Genomic DNA, 24,912 nt, shown 5'->3' on the forward strand with positions numbered 1-24,912 from the left:
AACTCATGTCAAAGAATTTTAGAATTAGAAGAGAATGTAATCCACAAAGGAAAGAAGTTACTGGATTTCACTTCTAAATGTCTGAATGTTTGTTTTATACAAGCACTTCTTTTAAAATCATAATTCATATACAAATTTTCTAAAACTGCGGGTAGAAGCTCATAAAACAATCTATCATCTTCAAGGTGGAATTTTCCTCCCATCATTGAGATATATAGCCATACAATGCTCAGTGATATTTTCTGAGTTTATTTGCATAATGTTCACAGTAAGTAAATACCAACTTTTTTACTCTACAGGTTTATTCCACCTTTAGATCTGCTGAAAGCCATTCATCGTTGATTTATTGCAATGTTAGAAAATGCTAGAAAACTTTATTCTTCTAATATGAACTACAAAATCAGGAAATTATTTCTTTCAGGAAGACATCATAAAACATAATATTTATAAAAAGTTGCACGCACCACAGATAAAGGAGCTAAGTATAAATGTTTAGTCTTTATTTCTGCTGCAGATAGATCTTGCTTTTAAACAAATCTTAAGAGAATATGATGTATGAAAATTCTGATATACCTGAAAGATAAGCCAGAGGTGGTTATGTGCTTTATAGAATTATTCATAATAGTTCATCTATAAAAAGTAATTTCCCTGGTGCTTTTAATGTATAACTGATTTATACACAACTTTTTAGGAACATACCTACCATGCACAGTTATATCTTCATTTTAGCATATTTCTCTTTTGGTTTCAAAACAAGATGTAAAAATATGTTCCCCAACAACCCTGAGCTCAGAGCATAAAACTTCCAGAATGGACTATGTTAATGACGCAATGCTGAAATTTTCCATTGGGATCTATGCATACGGCCGTGGCTAAAAAGGTCTAAGCAGAGCTTCACCCCATCCAGGACTCTAGGCTGTCTTGATTCTCATCTGATGATCCTACTCTCAGATATATTTTATGAGACTCACCCAGACTCAAATTCAGTCCACACTAAGCTTTGTCCATTTCCCTAGCTTCCGCAGTCTTATTCTAGGGGATAACACGGGGGCCTGATAAATCTTGCATCCTGGGGGTAGTACCCCCACCACCCCACATACAAAAGGCAGCTCTCAGGGTTCCAATTCGTTACACACATGCAATCCAGTAGAGAGGGGCTGAAACGAATGCAGGGAAGGGCCACCTTCTTGAACTTTGGCCTCACTCTTATCTGATAATGTAGAGGTACCAGATATGAACAGAGGAAACCGCCTTGAAATCTCAAAAACAGTTAACTTCTCAGAAGTAGGGATCGTGTTGATAAGTCTAAGCATCTTTTGAAGACTGCCTCATTCTTCTCTCTCATGATCTGAAGATTACTTAGCGGCTCACAACCATTTAATTCTGAATTGTTATGTTGTGTATGAATGGCTTTCTTTTAAACAACAAGACTGAATTGATTAGCATTCACGAGTAACTGTTAGCACTGCACAGCCTTAATGAATCCAAAATCGACTCTTAAAAAGAAGCCAGTGCATTACATGTGGATAATTTTTCATCGGAGGCTGCCTGGTAAAGGAATGGGTTCGGGATCAACCAAATGAGGCTTCAGAGCACAAATCAGCTTGTGTTCAGGATTATAGGCTCAACACCCTTCTTCAGGCAGCCTTACCTGGAGAGAGGGACACTATAATTGTTAATAGGTTTAAAGCAAGTATATTAACGAAACAGAAAGCTCTATAATTTAATCCCTCATCTATTCATTTACTGCTATAGAATTGATGTTTATCTAACTATTGAACCTCATGATAGGTCTGTTAAGAACTGCAGACTTTTGATAAAATCTGTAAAGTCTAGTTTACAAAAGAGAACAAAACTGATCATTCATTCCTTCTCCATCTTATATGGAAAATAAGGCCTATTTTCATCTTCCAGGCCATTTTAAAGGCTGGAAAGGAAAAAACTGAGAAAAGAAGCAGCAGCAGCCTCAGGAAGATGATCAGGAAGGCATCTAAAAGCAGAGCTGTTGGAGTTCCCGCCATGGCTCAGCGGTTAATGAATCTGACTAGCATCCATGAGGACGCAGGTTCTATCCCTGGCCTTGTTCAGCAGGTTAAGGTTCTGGCGTAGCTGTGAACTGTGGTGTAGGTCACAGACAAGGCTTAGGTCCTGTGTTGCTGTGGCTGCCGTGTAGGCCAGCAGATACAGCTCCAGCTCCAATTCAACCCGTAGCCTGGGAAACTCCATGCCGCAGGTGCGGCCCCAAAAGAGCTAAAATAAAATAAAAACAGGGCTGTTCATATCGAAAAGAGACCCTGGAGACCCATGTAGCACCTGCCCTCCTTCTTCCCCATGCCTTCACAAATGAAGACTTGTGGGCTAAGACAGACTGAACCATGATCTTGTCCAAGTCTCAAATGACACTGACCTGCAAATTTCACTGAATCTACTCTATTGACTTTTGGGGTGGCCTGGAAACATGAGGAGGCTTAATCAACATGGAGCATTGTTTTCAGATATCATCAGCTCTCCCTTGCTTTGATGGCAGAGATACCCTCCAGCCCTTTAGCTTGTTGGTTAAACATGCAAACTACAGCTAGGCATCCTCTGTACTTGGGAGCGTCACCGCAACAGGAGGAACAATGCAAAGCTTTCCAACTAAAGGAGCAAAGGTGAGGATCTGTCTGCGCATGGTCAGGGTCACAACTACAGCTTGGGAGCCTCTTCTCCAGCTAAAGCGTGAGCATCTAGGCTTCTTCGGTGTATCTCTTGTTGCTTAATTGTGTCTCCATTAAGGGTGTGTATCCTTTTCGAAGTCTTCTATATTGAAGAAAAAGCAGCAGTGCAGAAAGACCAACCAAAACCACCAGCATCCCCACAACCGAGAGGGTTGTGGTCCAATCGGGAGTTCCTTCAACTGAAACTAAAGCAGAAGAGAAAGGTCAATGATTGGGGTTTTTATCGGCTGAAAACTTAGAAAAGGGGAGAATAAATCCATTTGCCTTTCACAGGCCTGTTTGTTGATAAAGCAAAACTACACTGGCTAGAATAAAATTTTTCTTTTCCCTCCTTACCAACTATTCATCATATCCACAGTTGTTTTTCTTGAGAAAGCGGGAAATAGCATTCCATTATTTGACTACAGCGTATTGCATTTTTAAAATTTCTTATGATAAATACTTATACATAATAAACCTCCAAGGAAGTATATAATTTTTTAAATTTCTTATGATAAATACTTATACATAATAAACCTCCAAGGAAGTATATATAACTCACTACTTTTGTGAGTTAGAAACTCATTTGTAAACGTGCATGCTGAAATGGTATCTGGGGAATTGCAAAATACGTATCATTCAGGTCTAGAAATTCTGCTCTTGTCTCTACCTTTTTTATAGGGTGATAAATGAATAAGAGATTAAATTGGTTATTATAACAGGAGCCATTCAATAGCAAGAGCAGATGGAATTTGCACCCATTTAAACAGTTGTGAATAAAAGCTGAATCTTCAAATATATTTCATAAGCTCTTTTCCACAAAAATTCATGGCTTTTATTTTTAGTTTATTTATGCCTATTTGTCATTTCCTTAAAAATAATCTTATCCTTGGCCAGCTGTTCTTAAATTCAGTTTCTCTAAACTGGGTTCTTGTTCTATACGCTATACGTCTCTTAAGGTAATAATGTCCTTCTAGCATTTCCGGCCAATCCCCAGAGGATGCTGACTCATCCCGATAGGGTTTCTCCAAGAGGATTTAAATTTATATTTCCTGCAACAACCCAACAGCATCTATTCACCCTCATCTCCTTAAAACACAGATTTTTATTCTGCCATGTCTTTGTTCAGGAGCCAAAAATGATTGCCTTTTGGTAGTTCAAACTCTGCTGCCTAGCTTTTTTTCAATTACCTATTTTTTTTAAATTGCAGTAAAATACACATTACATATATTGTATCATCCTAAACGATTTTAAGTTACATCCCGTGACATGAAGTACATTCACATTGTTGCTCAATCATCACCATCATCCTTCCACAGAACTTTTTCCTCTTGCAAAACTGAAATAGTAACTCCCCAATCCTCCGACCCCTCCCAACCCCTGGCAACAACCATTCTACTTTCTCTCAATGAATCTGACTTCTCTAGGTGCCTCCTATAACTGGAATCACACAGTTTTGTCCTTTTGAAACTGGTTTATTAAACTTGGCACAATGTCTTCAAGATGCACTCATACTACAGCATGTGAGGGGATTTCCTTGCTTTTTTGGCCATTTTAAATTTTAATAAAATAATACTACATAGAGAGCAAGTCCATTCACTCATTGATAAAATTTTAGAAATATTTTCTATACAGAGTTTAGTAGTTGATTGGGAATGAATCCATTAGAACATTTTTATTGGTACAGGGTTCCTATCTGCACTTCCAGTCTTAATAAATTTGAAAATAATTTAAAATACAGAAAAAGACAAAAAATAAGACAGGATATCCACAGGCCACAATCCAGAATTAACCAGTCCTTCAATATATTTACTTGAAGTCTCTTTTTTTTCTTTAAAAAGAAATGGATGTTTACATATAAAACTGAAGTCTCAGCTAACCAAACCCTCCCTTCCCCTCCCAAGGATTTCCTTCCTTTTTAAGGCTGAATAATATGCCATTGTAGGTATGGACCGTATTTTTTTTATCCGTTCATCTGTCAATGGGCACTCGGGTCTCTTCTACCTTTTGTCTGTTATGAATAAGGCTGCTATGAACGGTTGTGTAGAAACATCTAAGTACTTGCCTTCAATTCTTTGGGGTATATTCCCAAGCAGATATGCTGGAACATATGGTGATTCCATGTTTAATTTTTTGAGGAGCCGCCATATTGTTTTCCACAGAGCACGTGCTAACATTCCCACCAGCATCTTCCCCACATCCTCATCAACACTTGTTATTTTCTCCTTTCTTGGTGGTAGCCATCTTAATGGGTATAAAGTGATATCTCATTGTGGTTTCTGCCTTTTAAAGTCCTTGGTAACCAGGTTCTTCTCACAGATCCAACCTAATTCACCATTATCTACCCAAGCCTTCTGTTACAAACAGGCTTTCTTCTCATAGTCCTCTGTATAGACTGCCTGTGGCTTTCGCAGTCCTGTTGCATGCCCCCCTTCAATCTAAAATGCTCCCTTCAGTTCCTGCCGTGGTGCAGTGGTTAATGAATCCGACTAGGAACCATGAAGTTGTGGGTTCGATCCCTGGCCTTGCTCAGTGGGTTAAGGATCCAGCATTGCCATGAGCTATGGTGTAGGTTGCAGATGTGGCTCGGATCCCGAATTGCTGTGGCTCTGGCATAGGCCGGCAGCTACAGCTCTGACTAGACCCCTAGCCTGGGAACCTTCATATGCCGTGGGAGTGGCCCTAGAAAATACAAAATTAATTAATTAATTAATTAAAAATGCTCCCTTCTTTTCCCCTCACCTAAGACCTACTATCTCTTTAATCTAGTTCAAGAGCCAGCTCCTGGGATTAAGATGGTGGAATAGAAGGACTGGAGCTCAACTTCTCTCCTAAAAACAACAATATTCACAACTAAAGACTGAATACTCTTCACCCAAATGGACTGGAAACCTTAAAAAAGATATCCTACTCCAGAAGAAAAAGAGGAGGACACATCAAGAGGTAGGAGGGGCAATTTTGTGATATAAACAACCCCATACCTCCTGGGTGGGAAGCCCCACAGACTGGAAACTAACTGGTTCACAGAGACTCACGTACAGGAGTGAGAGTTCTGAGCCCCACATCAAACCCTCATGTGCAGGGTCTGGCACTGGGAGAAAGAGCCCCGGGGCATCTGGCATTGAAGGCCAGTGGGGCTTGTGTGCAGGAACTCCACATGGACTTTCACGTGCACTAAGTCCCAGGGCAAAGCAACATCTCCGTAGGAATTGGGTCAAATCTGACTGCAGTTCTTGGAGGACATCCTGGGAAAACAGGGGTGAACACGGCTTGTTGTGAGGGAAGGACATTGAAAGCAAAGCTCTCGGGAATATTCAGCAGCTTGCCTTTCTCTGGAGGTGGCCATTTTGGGAAAATCTGGCCCCACCCATCAGTCAGTGCTGAGAAGCCCCAGGGCAAACAACAATCCAGGTGGGATCACAGCCCCACCCCTCAGTAAACAGGCTACCTAAAGACCCCTCAGGCACACAGCTGCCTCTAATCCCATCCAAAGACTAAGCCCCACCCACCAGAGGGATAAGAATCAGCTCCATCTACCAGTGGGCAGGCATCAGCCCCTCCCATCAGGAAGCCTACAGCAAGCCCCCCATACTGGCTTCAACCACAGGGGGGCAGACATCAGAAGTAAGAGAGGCTACAACTCTAGTATCTGTAAAAAGGTCACCACACCAAAAACCTATAAAAATGAAGACAGAGAACTATAACTCAGATGAGGGATAAAGGAAAAACACCAGAAAAACAGCCAAACAAGGAGGAGATTCTTAGCCTTCAGGAAAAAGACTTTAGACTGTTGATGCTGAAGATGATGCAAGACATTGGAAATGAACTGGAGGCAAAGATGAATAACTTACAGGAAACACTGACCAAAGAGATACAAGATATAAAACTTAAACAAGAAGAGATGCAAAATACAATAACTGAAATAAAAAATTCGCTAGAAGCAGCCAACAGCAGAATACAGGAGGCAGAAGAACGAATAAGCAAGGTGGAGGACAGATTAGTGGAAATTATGGATGCAGAACAGAAAAGAGAAAAAAGACTGAAAAGAAACAAAGAGAGTCTCAGAGAACTCTGAGACAATGTTAAACGCACCAACATCTGTATCATAGGGGTGCCAGAAGGAGGAGAGAGAGAGAAGGAGACAGAAAAAATATAAATATTCCAAGAGATAATAGCCGAAAACTTCCCTAACATGGGGAAGGAATCACTCACTCAAATCCAGGAAGCACAACAAGTACCATATAAAATAAACCCAAGGAGAAATACACTGAGACACATATTAATCAAACTGACCAAAATTAAAGACAAAGAGAAAATCTTGAAAGCAGCTAGGGAAAAGAAACAAATAACATACAAGGGAACCCTGATAAGGCTATTGGCAGATTTTTCAACAGAAACTCTGCAGGCTGGAAGGGAGTGGCACGATATAGTTAAAGCAATGAAAGGAAAAAACCTCCAACCAAGATTACCCATCAAGGCTCTCATTCAGATTTGAAGGAGAAATCAAAACCTTCACAGATAAGCAAAAGCTGAGAGAATTCAGCAACACTAAACCAGCCTTAAAACAAATACTAAAGGACCTTCTTTAGGCAGAAAAGAACAAGAGAAGAAGGAAAGAAAAAAGAGCAGCAAAAACCAATCCAAAGCAATTTATAAAATGGCAATAAGAACATACATATCAATAATTACCTTAAATGTTAATGGACTAAATGCCCCAACCAAAAGACAGAGACTGGCTGAATGGATACAAAAACAAGACCCATATATATGCTGTCTTCAAGAGACCCACTTCACTTCTAGGGACACATACAAATTGAAAGTGAGAGGATGGAAGAAAATATTTCATGCAAACGGGAATCAAAAGAAAGCTGGACTAGCAATACTCATATCAGACAAAATAGACTTTAAAATGAAGAATATTTTAAGGGACCAGAGAAGGACATTACATAATGATCAAAGGATCAATCCAAGAAGATGATATAACAATTTTAAATATCTACGCACCCAACACAGGTTCACCACAACATATAAGGCAACTGCTAACAACCTTAAAAGGAGAAATCGACAATAACACAATCATAGTGGGGACTTTAACACCCCACCTACAGCAATGGACAGGTCAACCAGACAGAAAATCAATAAGGAAACACAGGCCCTGAATGAAGCATTAAACCACATGGACTTAATAGATATTTATAGGAATTTTCATCCAAAAGCAACAGAATACACATTCTTCTCAAGTGCACATGGAACACTCTCTAAGATTGATCACATCCTGGGCTACAAATCCAACCTCGGTAACTTTAAGAAAATTGAAATCATATCAAGCATCTTTTCCAACCACAACACTATACAACTGGAAATCAACAACAAGAAAAAAACTGCAAAAAACACAAACACATGGAGACTCAACAACATGCTACTAAGCAACCAATGGATCACTGAAGAAATCAAAGAGGAAATTAAAAAATACCTAGCAGCAAATGACAACGAAGATACGATACTCCAAAACCTATGGGATGCAGCAAAAGCCATTCTAAGAGGAAAGTTTATAACAATACAAGCCCACCCCAGGAAACAAGAAAAAGCTCAAAGAAACAAGCTAACTTTACATCTAAAGCAGCTCGAGAGAGAAGAACAGACAAGACCTAAAGTTAGTAGAAGGAAAGAAGTCATAAAGATCAGAGCAGAAATCAATGAAATAGAAACAAAGAAAACCATAGAAAAGATCAATGAAACGAAAAGCTGGTTCTTTGGAAAGATCAACAAAATTGATAATCCCCTAGCTAGACTTATCAAGCAAAAAAGAGACAGAACTCAATAAAATTAGAAATGAAAAAGGAGAAGTAACAACAGACATCACAGAAATACAAAGGATCATAAGAGACTACTATATGCAACTATATGCCAATAAAACGGAAAACCTAGAAGAAATGGACAAATTCTTAGAAAAGTAAAATCTTCCAAGACTAAACCAAGATGAAATAGAAAAGATGAATGGACCCATCACAAGAACTGAAATTGAACCTGTGATTAAAAAACTTCCAACAAACAAAAGTCCAGGACCAGATGGCTTCACAGGCGAATTCTATCAAACATTTAGAGAATAGCTAACACCGCTCCTTCTGAAACTATTTCAAAAAATTGCAGAGGAAGGGATACACCCAAACTCATTCTATGAGGCCACCATCACCCTGGTACCAAAACCAGACAAAAACTCCACAAAAAAAGAAAACTATAGGCCAATTTCACTGATGAACATCGATGCAAAAATCCTCAACAAAATACTAGCAAACCACATCCTACAATACATTAAAAGGATGGTACATCATGATCAAGTGGGATTTGTCCCAGGGATGCAAGCTTCTTCAATATCCACAAATCCATCAGTGTGATACACCACATTAACAAACTGAAGAATAAAAACCATATGATCCTCTCAATAGACATGGAAAAAGCCTTTAACAAAATCCAACACCCATTTCTGATTAAAAAATCCTTCAGAAAGTGGGCATAACGGGAGCCTACTTCAACATGATAAAGGCCATACCAGACAAACCCACAGTGAACATCATTCTCAGTGGTGAAAAACTGAAAGAATTCCCACTTGAGATCACGAACAAGCCAAGGATGTCCACTCTCGCCACTACTCTTCAACATAGTTCTGGAAGTCCTAGCCACAGCTATCAGAGAAGTAAAAGAAATAAAAGGAATCCAAATTGGAAAGGAAGAAGTAAAACTATCACTATTTGCAGATGACATGATACTATACCTAGAGAATCCTAAAGACTACCAGAAAACACTTAGAGCTCATCCACAAATTTGGCAAAGCCGCAGGATACAAAATTGATACACAGAAATAGATGGCATTTCTATAAACTAACAATGAAAGAGCAGAAAAAGAAATTAGGGAAGCAATCTCGTTTACCATCACATCCAAAAGAATAAAATACCTAGGAGTAAACCTACCTAAAGAGACAAAAGACCTGTACTCTGAAAACTATAAGCCACTGATGAAAGAAATCAAAGATGACACAAACAGATGGAAAGATATACCATGATCGTGGATTGGAAGAGTTAATATTATCAAAATGGATATACTACCTGAGGCAATCTACAGATTCAATGCAATCCCTATCAAATTACCAAGGACATTTTTCACGGAACTTGAACAAAATATTTTAAAGTTTGTTTGGAAGCACAAAAGACCCAGAATAGCCAAAGACATCCTGAAAAAGAAAAATGGAGGTGGAAGGATCAGGCTCCCGGACTTCAGACTATACTGCAAAGCAACAATCATCAAAACTGCATGGTACTGGCACAAAGACAGAAATACAGATCAGTGGAACAGGATAGAAAGCCCAGAATTAAACCCACGCACCTACAGCCAACTCATCTATGACAAAGGAGGCAAGGATATATACAATGGAGAAAGGACAGCTTGTTCAATAAGTGGTGCTGGGAAAACTGGACAGCCACATGGAAAAGAATGAAATGAGAACACTCCCTAACACCATACACAAAAATAAACTCTAAATGGATTAAAGACCTAGATATGAGACCAGACACTATCAAACCCTTAGAGGAAAACATAGGCCAAACACTCTCCAACATAAACGACAACAACATCTTCTCAGATCCACCTCTCAGAGTATCGACAGTAAAAAGAAATATAAACAAATGGGACCTAATCAAATTCCAAAGTTTCTGCACAGCAAAGGAAACCCTAAACACCACAAAAAGACAACCCACAGAATGGGAGAAAATCTTTGCAAGTAAATCGACGGGCAAGGGATTAATCTCCAAAATTTATAAACACCTTCTGCAGCTCCATACCAAAAAAACAAACAACCCCATCAAAAAATGGGCAGAAGATCTAAACAGACAGTTCTCCAAAGAAGACATACAGATGGCCAAAAAACACATGAAAAGATGGTCAACATCACTCATTCTTAGAGAGATGCAAATCAAAACCACTCTGAGGTACCACCTTACACCAGCCAGAATGGCCATCATCCAAAAGTCTACAAACAATAAGTGCTGCAGAGGGTGTGGAGAAAATGGAACCCTCGCACACTGTTGGTGGGATTGTAAATTGGTGCAACCACTGTGGAAAGCAGTATAGAGATTTCTGAGAAAACTAAACATAGAACTACCATTTGATCCAGCAATCCCACTCCTGGGCATCTATCCAGAGAAAACCACGACTCGCAAAGACACATGTACTCCGATGTTCACTGCAGCACTATTTACAATAGCCACGACATGGAAACAACCTAAATGTCCATTGACAGAGGAGTGGATCCAGAAGATGTGGTACATATACACAGTGGAATATTACTCCGCCATGAAAAAGAACGAAATACCAGCATTTTTTGCAACATGGATGGACCTAGAAACTATCCTGCTAAGTGAAGTCAGCCATACAATGAGACACCAACATCCAATGCTTTCACTGACATGTGGAATCTGAAAAAAGGGCAGACGGAACTTCTCTGCAGAACAGATGCTGACTCACAGACATTGAAAAACTTATGGTCTCTGGAGGAGATAGTTTGGGGTTGGGGGATGTGCTTGGGCTGTGGGATGGAAATCCTGTGAAATCAGATTATGATCATTATACAACTACCGATACGATAAATTCATTTGAGTAATTTAAAATAAATAAATAAATTTGAAAAAAAAAAAAAAGCCAGCTCCTTTCCCAAATCCCTCTCTCCCTTTTCCAGCCTTTGGTTATAGCTATGTCTCCCCAGACACAATTGTAAATTTCCTTGTCAAACCAATAAATGGATGTGAATTTGTATCTTCTAATGAGATAATGCATTCTGGGCATATTAAGACTCTCAGTCTATACCTTTTAGTTGGCTAATCCCAGAGGACCCAGAGGTGAAGGCAAAATACATATTCTAAGTTTTCTGATTATTATTATGTTCGACCCCAGAGAAAAGAGAAATGTTTCAAAGAGATATTTTCAGCTTTCCAAAGAAGGAAAACTTTGAGGGGAACAAGCTGCAGTAGCTGTAGCAGTAGAAGGAAAAACACAAGACAGATTCCAGGGTTTGAAAGGTTTTGAAAGTCAGAGAGAAAAAGACAGAGATAGATGTGTGACCTCAGAAATCATCTTGATTACCCTGCAGGCTGAGACATAGGGAAGACAAAACAGACCCTAATGGGGATAAGCCATCGGCAGGTAGGCTGTGTGTTCTTCGGCTTCTTGACAAATTTAGAGATTTTTTTATTCTTTTACCTTTCCTTTCTCAGTCTGTCCTAAGTTTTTTTTTTTTTTTTTTGCCTTTTGTTGGGCCACTCCTGCAGCATTTGGAGGTTCCCAGGCTAGGGGTCTAATTGGAGCTGTAGCCACCAGCCTATACCACAGCCACAGCAACGCAGGATCCGAGCCACATCTGTGACCTACACCACAGTTCACAGCAACGCTGGATCCTTAGCGCACTAAATAAGGCCATGGATTGAACCTGCAACCTCATGGTTCCTAGTCGGATTCGTTAACCACTGCGCCACAAAGGGAACTCCTGTCCTAAGATTCTTTAAATGGCACATGAGCTATACTGGGCCATATAAATGCACCATAAAAACTATACCGGCCCATAAAACATCTCTGCCCATGTATATACTTTTCGAAATATCCTCCCATATTTTGAACCAAGTGGAAAAAGCTAATAAAAAGTCTACAATTTGAAAACATAACTTTAAAAAAAACATTAAAAAACACGAAGCCCCAGGCAGCCCAGTCTATTGGCAGGCCATTGTCTTCTTCACAAACGCACCCAGCTGGGCAGGTACGAGCTAACTGGAAAAAAAATTTGTCTGCTTACATACTAATGCAGCAGTGTAAAACAGATAATAGCAGCCTGTCTTAAAAATTTTTTTGTTTGGTTTTTAGGGCTGCACCTGTGGCATATGGATGCTCCTGGGCTAGGAGTCAAATCGGAGCTGCAGCTGCCAGCCTACACCACAGCCACGGCAAAGCCAGCTCTGAGCCACATCTGTGACCTACACCACAGCTCACCACAATGCTGGATCTGCAACCCACAGAGTGAGACTAGGGATCAAGCCCATATCCTCAAGGATACAGAGGGGTTCTAAACCCACTGAGCCGCAAATGGGAACGCCTTCAAAATTTTTATAGTGTATTCATCATGGATTTTTTTTTTTCTTTAATTTGGGTTTTGGAAAATATTGCATTATCACTTCCCTCAGTGACGGAATTTTTGGTCCTCCCCTTGAACTCTGTGCCTGAGGCAAGTGCTGCATTTGCCTCATGCTACACCCAGGAGTGTCCTCAAGAGATCACACCCAAGGCCTGTCAGTCCCTGTCCACATGTGGCTAATGCACTGTGGCTTCATTGGTCAGTTTTCCATTAACTCAAATAGAATTATCAAATTGGGTGTAGGTGTAGAAACTTCCTCTGTGAAATAAGTTCTCTGAACAACTTCCAGCTTTCTAAAACTGTCATCCACCTGGTCCCTCTTCTGATGTTTAAGTGGTAGTTTAAAGGCTCGTTTTGTTAAAGATATGTTCTATAAAATTGCCAATCAACTGAACTAGCCTGGAGTACTTCAATACACGGTCTTGGTTTACACGAACAAGAAAAAAAGAAAGCAAGCTCCTTTAGAAGATGAATGAATCACCCGTTTCGAAGTCGCATTACTTACCCGGCAGGTCAATGGCATAGCTGTAGCCAAGTTGGTCTGCGGTTAGAAAGAGTTCCTCGTTCGTCACCGGAGGGAAGAAAGGAACCATGTTATACATTCGATTGTGACCGATGGGTGCCAGCTCCTGAGGCCAGGCATCCACAGGGGGACTGAATCTTTTCATCCACTCGTCGAAAATGGCATCAGTAAAGGAATGAAGGACCTGCAAGACAGTTGAATACGGGACGTGGCGTCAGCGTTGCTCAGTTGCTTCCAATCAGACCAATCTGATTGGAACTCTCTCTAAAATGAAACGGGGTTGGGTCTTCTTGACAGCAGGAACTTCTGTATACCCAATCTTAGGGACATACCCACCAGGGTTTTTAGCGATGTTTCCAAGGCTGTATGGCATACCTACTCCAAACAGGATTATAAACCCCCTTGTTAAAAGTGAGCAAATGAAAGCTAACATTGCTTTAGGAATATTTGAGGCCTCCAACAAATGCATGTTAGGTTCAGGATAAAAGGCAAGGATGGGAGTTCCTGTTGTGGCTCAGTGGAAACAAACCTGACTAGTATTCATGAAGAGGCGGGTTCGATCCCTGGCCTCGATCAGTGGGTTAAGGATCCACCATTGCCGTGAGCTGTGGTGTAGGTCGCAGATGTGGCTCGGGTCCCATGTGGCTGTGGCTGTGGTGTAGGACCGCAGCTGTAGCTCGGGTTGGATCCCTAGCCTGGGAACTTCCATATGTCGCATGTGTGGCCCTAAAAAGCAAAACAAACAAACAAAGGCAAGTATGATGAAATACACAGTCCGGTCATTATTCAGATGCTTTGGTTTTAGCAAGAGAGAAAGGAAACTCTGTGTTTACCAATATTAATACAAATGGACAGTAAAGAAAGAAAGAAAATATTCAAAGTGGTTTTCCTAACTTTCTCACCAGGAACCCCCTTCTATGTGCTCATTTTATAATTCTTTCATTTGAATTCTGTTACACCAGCAAAAGTCAGTCTAAAATGCTATAATGTGCATAGATTCAGTTTTATTTTCTCAAGGAAGCTGTTAATGATCATTTCAAATCCGGCAATTTAAAATATCAACAGCAAAATTTCACATTTATAATCCTGATTTTGCAATCGGATATAAATGTGAGAGTTCAGCCCAGGCCAACTGAGGTCCTCTTTCATTCCTAGAGTGCAGATCAGGGAGCTTCGGGGCCCTGTCTGCTTTTCATTCCTTGCTGTGTCCCCAGTGCCTGTCATCCCAGGCCTTGTCACCTGGGGGAAGGGAGATGCTTATTTCAATAAATATTCCTTACATGAATTCGTTTATTCATTCACCAAGTATATCACTGGTCAACTTACACTAGAACTTGTTATTTGATGTCTGTTTTCCTAACAAGACTCCTAAGTTCAAAGGTGAGATCTTTTTGCCTTTGCAGTCTCAGGTTTAGCGTACAACGCGGACAGAGCTGATGTTTAATACGTTCCTGTTGGCTGGTGACAGTGCCATAAAAACAACTTTTAGTCATTTTATTTTTTGTACAATTCATCCAAACAGGGCCCTTTCTAACAGGGGCCGTTTCTTCTGTCTGCAATTTCACTCCTTCCGCTTTCTGGCATCAGTGACAAGACAAGCTCAATGGCTCCTGCCCTCAGGACGAAGTTCTTAGTGCTCTGCCCTTCTTAACCTCTTTAACTGCATTGTCCTTCTGGCTTGTACTACTGTTGTTTATTCAGTAGGTAATATTTTCAAATCTTACGCACGGTTCCTTAGAGTTAGTTGACTCATTCAGCAACAGTGAGAGCTTTCTACACTCAGGATAGTACAAAGAATCAAGTGATTTACTGAAAGGATTTTTGTTTTTTTTTTCCCCTGAATGGATTTTTAAAGTTCACGGCAGAGACAATCACGTTAAAAACCAAAACATCCAATTGGAAGGCCTGGGCTTTCATGGAGAGAAAAGATGTTCTGAGTTCTGAAATCTTGGCTTTGAGTAACAAAAACTGAAGCCCCGAAGGAATAAAGGCAGAGCGTTTATAGCATGAGCAAAAACTTTGGAAGAACACATGGTAAGGCGAGTGATCAATGTTTCCCACGGGTGAGTTCAGGAAAAGTTCATGTTTGAGAAGGGGCATCAGCCCGGGGAAAAGGAGCCAAGTGTTAGTTGTTGATGTAGGTCCCTGAAGACGGGATCACGTGCCCTGAACCCTGGGAACACCAGATAAGGTGAGACAGTCCCTAGAAAGGATGGTTGGGCTTCATCCTCCAGGTGTGACCTCGGAGCCTGCCAGCTTCAAACAGAAGTTTGGCCTCAAGCCTGGAGTCCAAGCTATAGAGGTGGCATGTCCACGGTAGCAAGTGCTGTTGGCTCCTTACCCAAGAGCCTTTCTCCTCTCCTTCCTCAGTCACTTCCTTTGTGTTGGGGGTGATGCAACATGCCAAGTTAGCCGTGAGAACTAGAAGTTGCTAGATAAGACTTCAAAGAAATCTTGTTAAGGGTGTAGTCTCAGCTTGAACGTGTCCCCTGCCTCCTTTCCATGTCTCCTTGCTGCTTTCTGGAATGTGGATGTGATGGCTGAGGCTGCAGCAGCCATCTTACAGCCAGTGAGCAAAGATAAGGAAAGAAACCACTCACTAAGGATGGTAAAGCAGAAAGGCAGGTGTCCATGATGACTCTGGAGGTGCTGTAACAGCCCTGGACTGCCTGCCACCAGAGTGCTTCTACACAGAAAAACAAACCTCTGTTTTGGTTTAGACTTCTATAATGTGGCTTTCTATTTTAAGCAGCTGAACCAAATGTTAAGCGACACACAGAAAAAGGAATGGATCAGAATGTATTTTCCAAGGAAGGCCACCCCACACCTCTTGAACTTGCAGATACTGCATTCAAGTCAGAGAGCAAATTGTGCTTTAAGAAAAAAGATAAGAGATTCTCAGAGAAAGAGAATCTGCAGAGAAAGATGCAGATTCCGTATTGTAAGAGGCGAATAACTGGGTGAAAGCAGGAGAATCTACCCAGAGCAAAGTGTAAATAACGAAGGAGGGGACACAACTCTAAAGCAATTCATAATTAGGAGAGAAAAAAGAACAGGGGGAGAATAATAAGGTGAGATTATAGGGCTCACAAGCGCTGTTAAACATTATACAATAAATAAATAAACATACAATAAATAAGGAACCATATACAGAGCACGCAATTTATAGAATGCATTAAAAAAAAAAAAAAAAGCCAGTACGTGCCAAGAAGATACAAAGAAGGCAACGGACAAAATGCTGTGAGCAACAATGTACACACAGGCTAGAAAGAGAAGGCGTGCAACCTGAGACTAGGTATTTTTGCTAAAGTTGTAAACACTGTTCCTACATGAAACACCCTGAATTGCTGTTGAGAAACGAATGGTATGTTTGTCTGACCCAAGCTGAAAATAAGCTAAGTTACTACCTCTGCAAAGGCCAAAGGTAAGTTGAGGATAAGAAATAAAAAGAAAAGCAAAGTCCAAGTATGCTGTGGTTGCCTTATATCTGCTGTTGAGATGCATAGTTACATTTTGGCATTAACAATTGAGTGCTTTAGAAATGAGGTTACAAGTTTTCATACACAAATTTACTCTGACAAAGATAGGTAAGGGAAGGAAAAAAACCACTAAATTTCAACTTGGAAGGCAATATTGAAAAAAAATGTGATTACATGGGACTTCGATGTAAAATTTTTTAAATGTAAGCCATGCAGAAGAAAGCAATTGATCAACAAATATTGTGCTTAGGACATAAAGAAACTTAATAAAGTACCGGAAAAGCCCACATATCTTTCTCAAGATCATAGGAGGATAAAGTTACCATCAAACTTAACCTTAACTTAGAAGGCTGCAAATTCAGATTCCTGCCACACTGGTGACATGAGAAGAGTACCTGTGTCTGGAGGAAGATGCTATGGAAACCTGAGGCCGAGTGCAAGACATGTGTATGTTACCAAAGAGCAGCTCACTGTGCTTTTCATCACATGGGTTCAGGTGTTACTATCCAGGAGCCGTTATTCATAATTGGAGAGGATTGTACTGCAGTAACATAATGATGCTCTGCTCCTCTGAGACTCTGTATGTGAGCATTTAAAAGTCACAAGACAGGAGTTCCTGTTGTGGCTCAGCAGGTTATGAAACTGACTAGTATCCAGGAGGATGCATGTTTGATCCCTGGCCACCCTCAGTGGGTTAAGGATCCGGTGTTGCCATGAGTTGTGGTGTAGGTCGCAGACAAGGCTTGGATCCTGTGGTGTAGGCCAGCAGCTGCAGCTCCTATTCGACCCCTAGCCTGGGGACTTCCATATGCTACAGGTGTGTAGCCCTAAAAAGCAAAAATAAAATAAAAATAAAAATAAATAAAAGTCACAAGACAAACACCGTTCCATATAAGGAGCTCAAAGAAAAACTTAAGGTAGAAGGCATAAGTAAAAAGTGGGTTAGAATGTCTAAATGAGAGAATTCCTAATGGTAATTCCTAAAAAAAAAAAAAAGTTAATCATGCTTGTTATTGTACGGTAATATTTCTTTATTCTTGTCTTATTCTATCAAGGTTTTGAAGCAATGCAGAGTCAAGATACTGGAGTTCCCACTGTGGCACTGTGGGTTAAGGATCTGGCCTTGCTGCAGCTGCAATGTAGGTCACAGCTGCAGCTTGGATTCAGTCCCTGGCCCAGGAACTTCCATATGTCATGGGTGAAGCTGAAATTAATTATTTAATTAATTAATTATAAAATTTTTCTTAAGGATTTGGTTTTACATCTCCTTAAATAAGCCATGTGTAACAGGCATGTAATAGTTAAACAACACCCACTCTCTACTGAGCTGGCTAGGCTCTCTCACTGGGATTTGAGTCCTCCGCAGACAGCACATTTAGTGAGCGATGAGACACAACAGAGAAAATGGACATCTGAACAGTAAGAGAGTCTCCTGGGCAATGCTCAGCTTGAATGCTGTATGTTTCTCATTTTACTATAATTTCTCGCTACCCCCTCCTACCCACTCTCACTGCATCCTGAGCAGACAGAATAGAAGGTCTTTTCAGGCACGGTGAAGGAGTTACATAGGGAAAGCACACTTTCTGCATAGCTCGGTACAACAGCATTATATACAAAATATACATATGTATACACAGATCTATACAATATGCATTGTATACAGGGTACGATAGCATGAATGTAAAAAGAAATGGCAAGTGCATTAGGAATTCAATTGCTATATCCTTGAGGAAGAAAGCATGTACTCTAAGGATTAAATTTTGAACAGATGCAAACAGAGGACTACGGGAGAGTTCTTTTATTAGTATGTCATCTTTAAAAGATGTGACTGGCTCAGCATACCTCAAGGTAGACAAGACAGGTTGAAAAGAGAGAACAAGGATGATGTTGGAAGAGATTTTAGATAAGAACTGAGATACTCCCAGGCCATTCAAGGCTAAGCAAGCACCAAAGCTCTAGAAGAGTGGAATTCAAATCAATGCTAGAACCATATTAGATTTGTATATAAATTATGGCTTGCCATCATACTACTTAATTCATCAAAAATGAGTGTATATAGTTCATCTCTTAGTAGAGGTTTAGTTCTTCTCAGTAGAGTATGTGTTTCTCCTTATAAAGTCTACAGTTGAAAAGAACCTTCTAGCAACATTTACTCACTTAGGAGGTGCAAGCAGAAAAATCAAACCATTCCCACAAACTAGTACATATCAAATAAGCTACAAGGACATACTGTACAACACAGGGAATAGAGCCAATATTTTAAAATAACTGTAGATGGAGTAGAACCTTTAAAAATTGTGAGCACTACATTGTGCATCAAATCAACTATACTTCAAATTTTTTTTTTTTTTCTTGGTAGGGCTGCACCCACGGCATATGGAGGTTCCCAGGCTAGGGGTCCAAGCGGAGCTGTAGCTGCCACAGCCATAGCAACAGAGGATCCTTTCACCCACTGAGCAAGGCAAGGGATTGAACCCATGTCCTCATGGATGCCAGTCGGGTTTGTTAACCACTGAGCCACGACGGGAACTCCAACTATACTTCAATTTTAAAAAGAGTAAATACAAGTATATGGCAATAGGAGTGCCAGCTGTGGTGCAAAAGGATTGGCAGCATCTCTGCAGCACCAGGATGCAGGTTCAAATTCCTGGCCTGGCACATTGGGTTAAAGGATCTGGCATTGCTGCAGCTGTGGCATAAGTCAAAACCACAGCTTGTATCTGATCCCTGCCTGGGAACTCCATATGCCATGGGGTGGCCAAAAAAAAAAAAAAAGAGTGTATCATAATAGAATATGTGATATACACTTCAGTAAAGAGTATTTCTTATAAATAATTGAATATTATTAGAAATTTTCAATTATTAAAAATAAATAAATAAAGCCACCCAAAGCCCTCCCCCAGAAACTTTGACAGCTGAGGCCCTGCCCAAGCAAGTGGCCAGCCACTCTCTCTCTGGCATCTCAGCTCCTGTCAAGTTCACCAAGATGTTATGCTACTTAGGAATTCGTGGCTATCTATCTATCTCAGTTTTTTAAAAATACATATATTAAATAAGTGTGGCATTTTAAAAACACGAACACATACTCATGATAAAAACCAATGCCCTACCTTTTCAAAAGTCAAGCAAAATTATTCAGACCTGCCTCTTCACCAATTAGAGATAATTCCTATCGACACGATCCAACAGCAAAAATTTTCTCAGCTATAATGAAAGCAACTGTGAAAGGATCACATTGATAATTGTATAAACCGACAAAAAGCAAAATTATAGCTGTAAGACTCAACATGGGCAAATTTTTTAGTAGAAAATTTTTCTTACAATCTCTGCTCAGCCACTTACCAGTTCATATGACCTTAAACTCACTTCTTAGCATCTCTGAACTTTATTTTTCCCACATTTACAATCTGTAACAATGTAACAACATAAAAATGTGTGCATTATATTTGTAATTGTATAAATATACAAGAATATGAAAGGAAATAAGCAGAAATATTGAAATGGAATTACAGACATTCCAAAATTTTTTGCCAATATTTCTGCAATTACAGATCTTTAAAAAATCATTAAACCATTAACAAATTTAAATTTGACGTAAAACATTGTTATTTTAATTACTCAAGGAATTAGTCTAATTATTATTTTTTAAGAAACATAAATAGAATAGGTCCATTTTTACTCTTGGGGGGAGAAAAGCAATGTCCTGCATACTCCTTTTTTAAAATTTAAACTAAACTTATACTAACTCAGAAGTATTTTATATTTGCTATTGTGACCTACAATTTTAGTAATTTTATTTCAGCCTAGAACAGTAGAGTCAGAAGAGGTCCTACAGGATTAACTTAATATAGTCCATTAGGTCTTTGTTTTTTTGGCTTTTTTTTTTTTTTTTTTTTTGGTCTTCTTGCCATTTCTTGGGCTGCTCCCGCGGCATATGGAGGTTCCCAGGCCAGGGGTCGAATCGGAGCTGTAGCTACCGGCCTACACCAGAGCCACAGCAACACAGGATCTGAGCTGTGTCTGTGACCCACATCACAGCTCACGGCAACGCCGGATCCTTAACCCACTGAGCAAAGCCAGGGATCGAACCCGCAACCTCATGGTTCCTGGTCGGATTCGTTAACCACTGAGCCACGACGTGAACTCCTAGGTCTTTGTTTTTAAAAACTAATTTTCCCTTTTCTTGCTTTATAGCCTTATATTTCTTCCCTATCCAAAGGATTGTCATTTTCAAGAAATACAAATAAATAACAAGAATTTACTGCATAGCACAGGGAACTATATTCAACATCTTATAGTAATCTAATAACCTATAACAACTTACAATAGAAAACAATCTGAAAAGGAATACACACACATACACAATACTCTGTTAGTTTTAGGTATAAGTCAAAGTGATTCAGTTATATAGCTATAATATACATAATACTATAAATCAACTATTGTTCACTTAAAAAAATAAAGAAATACAAATGGTAATATGGCTCTCGTATGTCTTAACTCCAATTAGAATTTCAATGTATAAGGTGAAGAACAGACACATAGCTACTTAGTATCAACCAGGCAACCCATGACTCTCCCAGACACTGAGGAATTGAAGGAATTAGAACTTGCCAGAGGTATCTTTCTAAAAGGATAACATATGTACACTACTACATATAAAACAGATAACCAACCAGGACCTACTGTATAGCACGGGGAACTACACTCAATATTTTGTAATAACCTATAAAGAAAAAGAATCTGAAAAAGAATAAATGTGTGTGTGTGTACACATATATATCTGAATCACTTTGCTATACACCTGAAACTAACACAGCACTGTAACTATACTTCAACTGCACTTCAATTTAAAAAAAAAAAAAAAGATACTCAAGTTTAAAAAAAAAAAAAAAGGAGTTAAAACAAAGGATAACCTCGAAATACACTATTAAGAATAGTACTTTTAGCAACTGAGAAGAAAGTTACCGGTTTCCAACGTAGTTTCTTTCCTGGACGTTAATTCAACTATCTAACCCTACAGTCTGCGGTTTCCCTCCTTTATTTTCCAGGTTATACCTAAATTTAATATGGAATACAGAATCGCTTAGCATTCTTGTGATCTAATCTTATTTTCTGTGATCAATGTGTCCATTTCCTTCAATTACTTTAGGAATTATGAGCATTTCCGAGATTGGTTGAGTTTGGCCTGCATGTGAATGTTACACCTTCTTTTACTCATTATTATGTCCACATACAACTTTGTACCTCTCTTGCTTAAAGAGGTTTCCTGAAAATAAATGTAATAAAAGTTGTATGCAATATTTGCATAAACTGCCTCGTGGATGTGACATTTCAGAAGTTATAACGGTGTTAAGTGCTTTAACTTGGCTTTCCACATGGGTTAAGCTGAATTGGCTTCAACATGAAACTCTTTGTAAATAGCCTCAAGTAATTGTGAGTTCTGGAACTGGTGCCAAAACATTACTCCTTCCGTGCCTTCAAAAAGAGAGGCTGTGGCTTTTTGTCTATTTATATGTACATAAGTTATACCAAAGAAGATAAAATTTTAAATACTAAAGGTATTAAAAGTAATGAAGACAAGGATGATTAAACATCTAGTGTCTTTGAACTACAGGTAAGTCATGGAATTCCGCATCCATAAAGTCATCACGAGGGCTTCCGGCCAGAACAGGAAGAGATATAACACTGAAGAGCTAGCTGGACTGCAGAGAAGACACTGCTCCCCTAGAGCTGGGGTTGGCAACCTAAAGCCTGCTGGGTAAACAGGGCTCACCGCCTGCTCTTGTAAATAAAGTTTTATTGGAACACCACACTTGTAGACAGAGAAGGTGGGGGGCGGCCCCTGGAGGAAAAGAACCTGATAAGGCTTTTTGACATAAGAGAGGCCATTCTGTGAGCTAAGCCTGGTCACAGTGTTTGCCCTTGAGTAGGCCTCAGTAATATCGATCTCCAGGGAATGAAAGAAAAAGAATTGTTATCAGGCAAGAGTCGTAACATCAGCAAAAACAAGTTAGTTGGCAAGACGCTCGGTTCTGCCCGAAGCACCTTCTTGAGCTGTTCTGAAGAATCTAACCACCCGGCCACCCCCACCCCACCCGACCCCATCCCTGTGCACAACTCCCAGATCAGTGGAACCTAAGGGTTGATGATATTGACTTTTCCTGACCCTGGTGACTTTAACTAAAGCTCGAACTCTGTCAACCTTTGCCCCAATTCTATGCTGAATTCTCCTCTGCCCAAGCCCCTTCATGAATATTCATAAACTCTTAGCTTTATTAAAACTTCCCCAATTTTGCCACTGGGGGAGAGACAGCTTTGGGAAGGATCCCTAGTGTTTTCCTCACTTGCTGCAGGTAATGAATCCTTCCTTCTCCCAGTTGATCTTTGGCTTGGTTGTGTTTTTTGGCTCAACATCCACCAAGAGATGAACCCAGTTTGGGGGTAAGGTACTCACTTGATCGTGTACCGTCCAGGGCTGCTTTCATGCTACAGTGGCAGGGTTGTGTATCTCCAGCAGAGATCATCTGACCATTGACAGAAAAATGCTGTCAAGCCCTGCACACTGAGTAGGTTTCCTCAAAATAAGGAGATAAGATTTGGGAATTCTCTCATGGCTCAAAGGGTTAAGGATCCAGCAGTGTCACTGCTGTGGCTGAGGTTACAGCTCTGGTGCATGTTCGATCCCTGGCCTGGGAACCTCTGCATGCCACAGGAGAGGGAGATAAGATTTACCAATCCGGAGTTCCCGTCGTGGCGCAGTGGTTAACGAATCCGACTAGGAACCATGAGGTTGAAGGTTCGATCCCTGGCCCTGGCCTTGCTCAGTGGGTTAACGATCCGGCGTTGCTGTGAGCTGTGGTGTAGGTTGCAGACGCGGCTCGGATCCCGCGTTGCTGTGGCTCTGGCGTAGGCCGGTGGCTACAGGTCCGATTCGACCCCTAGCCTGGGAACCTCCATATGCCGCGGGAGTGGCCCAAGAAATAGCAAAAAATAAATAAATAAATAAATAAATAAATAAAAAGATTTACCAATCCTTGGGATTTAGGAGTGAAAATCACATTATTTGCATCACTACTGTTCCTTTGGTAGGAGTGAAAGGCTTGGGCTTAATTCTCAATTTATCAAAGGATTCTGCCAGCCCACTCAAACTATTATTTTGGAGTCCTGGACAAGGAGTACTGTGACAGTTATAAATATTGGTTGTGTGTACAAAAAATACAGTTTAAAACGTGTATTTTAATATAAATATATTTAGAGGCGTATGATACAGATAAATAGATGTATAGATAGACAGCAGAGAAGGCAGATATCAAAACACTTGGCATAAGCAAGCATCTTGCTTTTTTGACAGCTGAAATGATAGCTTGAAGAGGGACAGGAGATATCAAATTAGAACCAGTGAGCAAAGCAGGCATCCTACAGAAGAGCAAAGACGGTGATGGAGGAGTCACAGATAAGCTTCCATCTTTTTAGAAGTTAAGGCCAGAGTCCATGTTTCTGACCTTCTGATGGCAGAAGCAGCTCATTTTTATTAAGAATCCTTTGTCAGGTGAAGGGGGTCAGGACCAAATAGCAAATAGAGCTTGGGACCTCAGGTAGCTGGGCATGTGGCAACGGTCATGGTGCCTGCCCAGCTGACCACATACTTTCTTTTTTTTTTTTTTGTCTTTATGCTATTTCTTGGGCCGCCCCTGCGGCATATGGAGGTTCCCAGGCTAGGGGTCGAATCGGAGCTGTAGCCGCCAGCCTACGCCAGAGCCACAGCAACGCAGGATCCGAGCCGCGTCTGCAACCTACACCACAGCTCATGGCAACGCCGGATCGTTAACCCACTGAGCAAGGCCAGGGATCGAACCTTCAACCTCATGGTTCCTAGTCGGATTTGTTAACCACTGCGCCACGACGGGAACTCCCCTGACCGCATACTTTCAACGCCACTCACTCCACCAAAATCATTCATCATTAGGCTAATGTATGATATAAGTTATGCTAAATTATGATGTTGTTTATAACATTATTATGCTAACTCATGAATCCAC

At 40.3% G+C, this 24,912-nt stretch overlaps 1 protein-coding gene across 2 annotated transcripts in view; it reads right to left on the reverse strand.

The window, feature by feature from the left end:
- Positions 1-229: 229 nt before the first annotated feature.
- Positions 230-24,912, reverse strand: part of DCT (dopachrome tautomerase) — a 45,615-nt gene continuing 20,932 nt past the window's right edge. For both annotated transcript variants that reach the window (XM_047756040.1, XM_047756041.1), the window contains 2 exons: positions 13,374-13,575; positions 230-2,902 (listed from right to left, as the gene is read on the reverse strand). In XM_047756040.1, coding sequence (XP_047611996.1) covers positions 2,727-2,902; positions 13,374-13,575 — 378 coding nt within the window. In that variant the 3' untranslated portion in view covers positions 230-2,726. The remainder of the gene's footprint in view (positions 2,903-13,373; positions 13,576-24,912) is intronic.

The sequence above is a fragment of the Phacochoerus africanus genome, chromosome 13, assembly GCF_016906955.1.
Source record: "Phacochoerus africanus isolate WHEZ1 chromosome 13, ROS_Pafr_v1, whole genome shotgun sequence".
NCBI classification, from domain to species: Eukaryota; Metazoa; Chordata; class Mammalia; order Artiodactyla; family Suidae; genus Phacochoerus; species Phacochoerus africanus.